This window comes from Anoplophora glabripennis, unplaced genomic scaffold, assembly GCF_000390285.2.
Source record: "Anoplophora glabripennis isolate ALB-LARVAE unplaced genomic scaffold, Agla_2.0 scaffold1892, whole genome shotgun sequence".
In the NCBI taxonomy this organism is placed as follows: domain Eukaryota; kingdom Metazoa; phylum Arthropoda; class Insecta; order Coleoptera; family Cerambycidae; genus Anoplophora; species Anoplophora glabripennis.
The window spans coordinates 1-6,311 of NW_019418001.1; the positions used below are offsets into that span (position 1 = coordinate 1).

Here is a 6,311-nt window from a genome sequence, read left to right on the forward strand (position 1 = left end):
AAGTGCTAATTCGAAAGCTCCGCAAAATTTTATGCAATCTATGATTTTAGATAATACATAACGATTTTTCGTTACCTGTTCATTGTGTTTCTGTATATTATCTCAATATGAAGAATCTAACTGACTTCTTATATTTATTTTACCTAAAGACTTAATGATTTAAATCTTTCACACTGTATATTGTCCATGCTTTATCCCCACCGATAAGTAAGCACGGAAAACAAAACATTGTATTTTTTAAATCACACCGCACACCCATTCTGCGTATACATATTATTGTTAAATTGTCCTTTATAACTTTTACTTTGGCTTGTTCCACTAACTTCAAAATTTAATTGTGATGTTGGCCCACCTAATTTTTTTAATTTTAGTTTATCCTCATAAGGCAGAGAACCAAATAAAGTTTTTTTTAAACGAAACGCTATTCATTTTAATAACTATAATATCCGTAGACGCCTAAACGAAAATATTCACACGTGCCGCTCGCAGAAATAAACCAACACATATCACGTACGAAATGTTAGTGCATTTACTGCAGCAGTGGCTGGCGCTGTTGCAGCCACAAAAGCCCCTATCTTCGTGTACTGGGTCACGTGCCTGATTAGCCAATAAAAACAAAGGACGCATCTAATTGTTCGCTGTGCACACATTTTGTATATGAGGTTGCATATATTAAGGAGCGTAATTCGCTTCACAATAAATAATAATATAAGCTCCTAGATTTATTTTAGCGCGAGTACATTTGGATTCTTTAAATATTTTGTTGATATTCAATATGATCAAATACATAAAATTTTATGAGTTCTGCAGCTCCGCAGCTCTTATGGTAAAACCGCCACTGATTTTAACCATCACTAGATCTCGTGAAAATAATGTCATTTTGAATTATACACTTTTTCTTCCAGATATAAGCTCTTGAACAAAACATATTTTTTTTGGTTTTTATTTATTTTTTCTTAAACCATGTAAGCTATTTATTTTATATTTAGTATGAAGTGTACGAATGAAAAGTTCTATCGATTTCACAAATTATTGTGAAGATAGATCAATCATAGGCGTCCGTAAGGGGCTCTGATTTTTAATAAAATTTCTACGCCACTGGAAATTTTTCAAAATGAATATATTTTTTTTACATTACGGTTTATTCTACAGCAAAAAGGTCTCTTACTATTTTTACTTGGTTTTTTGAGAATAATTGGAAATAATTGTAAAACTCTTACACTGGAATTCTGGAATTCTGGAATTGTGGGGAGGGTAGCAAAACTACAGCACCTGAGCCGTCAACCAGCCTATTACCAGTGAAAAAGGTGGTGACGTTGCTCAGGGGGGTCTCTCTAATATAGGCCATTACACCATCCCAATATGATTAGGAGAGCAGTTCAAAGCTTAATTAGAAGATATGAGAAATGCGTTGAGGTTCGAAGACAACATTTCGAACATTTGTTATGATACTTTTTCTTTTGTTCTCAATTGTTAATTGTTATTTTTGTTTGTTTCTGAATATTAAATATTTTATTCTGTATTTAAACTTAACCATTTCAGATGTAATGAATCAAAAAAAAGCATTTCATTTAAAAATAGTAAGGGACCTTTTTACTGTAGAATAAACCGTAATGTAAAAAAAAATATATTCATTCTGAAACATTTCCAACGGCGTAGAAATTATATTTAAAATAATTATAATATTGATTGGGTTACTAAAAAAACTGACACCCACTTAAAGTTACACCCTGTACATTATATAGCATGTATAGTCTTTCCGAAGTCAGTTGAACATGCAAAAAAACGTCTGGTAATAAAATTTAATATGTTTCATAGGCGTACCTAAAATTTTCTGCCAAAGGTAAAAAATTATAATAATTTGTATATAATGTGTAGAAAATTTCTACTATATGTTCATTTGGCCAACAACATATTTTAATTATTTATGTTCACAAATAATTTTATTATATTGGTGGTTTTGTTCCGTTACAAAAGGTCTCCAAAATGCCATGTTGTGATAATATTAGTAAACAAAATGTCCATCTTATTTCTCCCTTTCGCAATTGTAATATGAATGATTGATAGAAGGTGCCTATAATAAATTAAAATTACCTGAATTACACCAAATTTCGCATTGATGCACTGCACTGCTGGGCAATTTATCAACCACTTGTAATTTCCTGTGATTTATTGCCCAGTAGTCCAATGCAACTGTAATCGTTTTCTTTTGCCCGCGCTCACATTCTTCAACTGAGCGTATACATTTCTATCGCCTCCACGTTTAGTTCGACCAGACCTGTATATGGGTATGGCTAAATAAATATGGGAACAAATATTTCAATGCCGAGTCAGCGACCGAACCTGGTACATACTATCAATCTGTTGGGCGACCGAACCTGGTACTTGCTTCTTCAATTGATATCGGAAAAACTATTTATTACCTAGATAGAATAGAAATCTACTTTGTCGTCTGCTTTCGTTAACAAAATGATGAATGGTCTTTTTTCAAAAGACCAAAAAAAAAACTACCATTTCTGAGTTATTGCCAGAAATAGTTTTATTTCTTATCTTAAATCATTGAACTTGGGTTTATAACGCAATTTTGCGACATTTTTGATGTATACGTAGGTTCATAAATGAATAGAAGACATTTTGGGGGTGATTCTACTCATAAAAATAATACAAGTTCTTATGACATTTTTTCGGATAGTCAATACTGACAAAGTTACATAATTTATTATTTTATATACTCTGGAGAAAGAAATTAATGCATCACCCGAAATTTCCGAAAAGTTTGTAACGTAACCCCGGCCGTTACTTTGTTGTCGCCCCTCTAGACTACCAACTGAAAACGGAATTTTAATTCGCAATTTCGAATTCTAATATTTATAGGCGTCAGTGACGTCCCTGTTTGGACGCCTAATTTTGTGACGACCCTTGACTACTGTTTTATCGGCAACGGTGGTCGGCAGCCGGCGGCGGTGAGTGACGTCACAGGAACGTACTCCGGATTATAATCTTTTTGTTCGGTTAGTCTCGGCCGCCAGTTTCCCTATCTTTTAGAGTAAGTACTCGGGATAGCTGCAGTGAAGAAAGTTTAAATCCAGGGGTCTGTTATATTTCTCTTACTTTTAATTAAAGTTGTTCTCTGAGTGTAGTGTGATTTTACTTTCAAAATAAACGGACTTATCAGTGTAGGTCACAAAAAGATCGCGACCCCTTTTTTACTGATCGGAATTTATCAATCTTATCGGTGTTAAGAATGAAGACAACTGGAAATATATGTATTTACTAGATTTATTTTATAATACTAAGGCCTACGGAAATTGAAACAAACAAAAGTAAAATAGATTCTAATTACAATTATTATAACCAACTAAAATCAGACAATATACAAATAGTTTACAAGCGGTGTGAATGAAATAAAATGGATTAGAGCAATTCTGTACAACGGATTTAAAATGTCTATTCGGTTTTCAGGTGCTGTAAATAAATATAAAATTAGCACATAGTCAAATATCAGGACACAAAATCGGTACGGTAGAAAAACGGAGTATGTGGCGTTTGGTTTATTTACCATAACCAAACTACTACTCTAAGGAAACGGTACGCCATAAATAATTATTCGGTTTTAAATTTCGGTCGGTGCTAGAAAGGAAACAAAATAAGGTCAATAAATTAGAGTAATAAATAATCAATAAATAAATTGTTCCCAAATGGCTCTGAAACAGAAAAATAATTACGGGTTACTCTAATTCTACAAATAAATATCGGCGGCGGTCTCCAGCAAAGCAACGGATATTAAGCGGAGGTTTAACCAGCCAAGGAGAAAAGCAAAGCAATGCAATTTACAACGGGCATAAATAAGCAAACGGTAGTCAGGAAAATGAATTATTTGGCAAAGTCTGGGCGAGGTGCGCGTTCAAATGCGTGGCGGGTGACAGATTTCTCCCAGAAGCGGTGGGTCACCCAGCCAAACTTCGAGGGTCTATCCGTCGTTGCACAACCGACACAGAACGTCTTCTACTGGCGGTGGGACACCCAGCCAGACCAGCAGTTTCGGTTATTGTGCTTTACAGCGTTTATCAAGCTTGGGCGGTGGGACACTCAGCCAAACCTTCGCCAACAACGCTGCTGCCGTACAGTCCGACACCTTCACGTCCTCTACTGGCGGTGGGACATCCAGCCAAACCAGCAGTTTCAGTAAAGGGGCTCACAACGTTTGTCGAACGAAGGCGGTGGGACACCCAGTCAAACCGTCGCCGATAACGCTGCTGCCATATGAACCTGCACTCAACGTCTTCCACTGGCGGTGGGACACCCAGCCAAACCAGCAGTTCGGTTGATGTGACGGACAACGTCCGTCGAACGAGGTCGGTGGAACACCCAGCCAAACCTTCGCCGACAACGCTGTGGTCGTACTGCCTTGCCAAAGTTTAAAACGGCCATAATTATACCATAGCAGGACAAGTGAATTTTGGAGATGTGGTGCTATTTCATTGTATGCTACTTTGACGCTGTTCCGCAGTTGTCACTGGGAGTGGTTCCCACCCCTTCTTAGGGGTGGAAATTTTTACGTCCAAAATAACCACGGAAATCGATAGAGGAGTCAATTTTAAGTAACAAATGTTATATAAAGTTTTTTGGATAATTCAATACTTTCCGAGTAATTCGTCATTGAGAATGTTGATTTTTTACTGAAAAAGTGCTTGTTTTCGGACAGGTTTTTGCAAATAACTCTGAAACCATTGGATTTAACGAAAAAAAATTAGGTCAAACAAGTATTTTGAAGCATTTAGATCTTATATATATATATATATTGTATTGTTATTTTTTTATTAATCGTGTATTTTAATTTGTGTGTACAATTAATATTTAGGTACCATTGGATATCTCAACTTGTCAAAATGGGAATATCTACTTACCTTCAAATGCTTAATAAAGTAGATATTAGTCGCACTGAAATTTATATCTTTCTTTGTCAAAATAAATTATTCTTGAATATAATTTTGGTTATAATCAATATATAATTACTTTTGAAATTAAATGTGTTCAAAACAAAATAAATTTGAAAATAAAATGTTTCTATAGAATGTAAACAAATATTTATTCTATTATCTCTAAGGGTGGTTCTTTAGAAGAAAGTATCTCTGAATGAAATCATGTGTTTTTCAATAATTTATATTAAATTGAAATTGATTTTTTTATACAATTTAAATAAAATTATATTTTTCCTACGCCAATCCTTATACTAAAACTTAACTTAAACAACAATGTTCAGAATACGAATATTCTATACTAAATTTTAATCAAGTCTAGATAACTTTTCGTTAGTTTACCTTTTGTTAATATTGTCCGATGCACTAAACTTCTTTTTATTTTCTCTTTGATCACTTCTGTTTTCACTATACACCCTCTAGCTGTAGATCCAACTTCTGTTAGTTTATTTCATGTTGTCTTGTACTCCTATTTCCTGCTGTATACTTCTGCTCCCTGACGGTGACTTGAGTTATGTGAATTTCTTCACAAATTTGGGTTGTTCTCTATAACACGTTTTAATCTTGTTTTCGTTATTAGACTTACTTGTATTTGTATCTTCCGTAATATTCACTCAAATTGTGTATCGAAACCGTTTTCATTTATTCTTTCTGATACATGGTCTTTCCTTTTCTTATTGCTTTTATTATCTTCTGTCAATAACTTTATCTTCCTTATTTTTTTAAAAATTCTACTCTTCCAAAATTCTAGCTGTCATATCTTAATGTTTATTACTAGAAAGGCAGGCAAACTCCGCTGACGCGGAGTTTGACCTTTCTCTCGGGCCTTCGGCCCCCGGGCCGCGCGCAGCGCGGCCCGAACACCGCTCCGCGGTGCTTTCCTCGCTGGTTAGTAGATAAACACCCTGTACTTTGATTTTTAAACACCCTGTATATAAAAGTATGATGAGAATGTTTTTCAAAAAAGAGTAGGCCCCGTTCAAGAAAAGAATAAGAAAAGTTTGTTCCAAACTTCCAAAAAGGCATCTGGTTAGTAAATATAAAATTTTCATCCAAAGACTACGTAGGTAAGGCAGAAATGGTAAAAAAATAAATTAAGACATCTGCTTGATAAATATATAAATTTTCATTAAAAGACTGTAGTAAATAGACAAAGCTAAAAGTGAAAAGAAATAAAACTGCCCTTAATTCTATAGAACACCTAGTATATGGATTTTTAAAAAAGCGACTTTTCTTCAAAAGATTAACAAAATGAATAAGGGAAAATCTGGTACACCTGTGTTAGTTTTATGGAACATCCTGTACATAAATTGCAAGAAACACCTGGTTAGT

At 34.5% G+C, this 6,311-nt stretch overlaps 1 protein-coding gene across 1 annotated transcript in view; it reads right to left on the reverse strand.

Moving 5' to 3' along the window:
* Window positions 1-4,067: 4,067 nt before the first annotated feature.
* Window positions 4,068-6,311, reverse strand: part of LOC111692551 (golgin subfamily A member 6-like protein 22) — a 4,414-nt gene continuing 2,170 nt past the window's right edge. Inside the window, exon 2 of the mRNA XM_023456604.1 lies at window positions 4,068-4,403. Within this exon, the coding sequence (XP_023312372.1) occupies window positions 4,068-4,403 (336 nt within the window). The remainder of the gene's footprint in view (window positions 4,404-6,311) is intronic.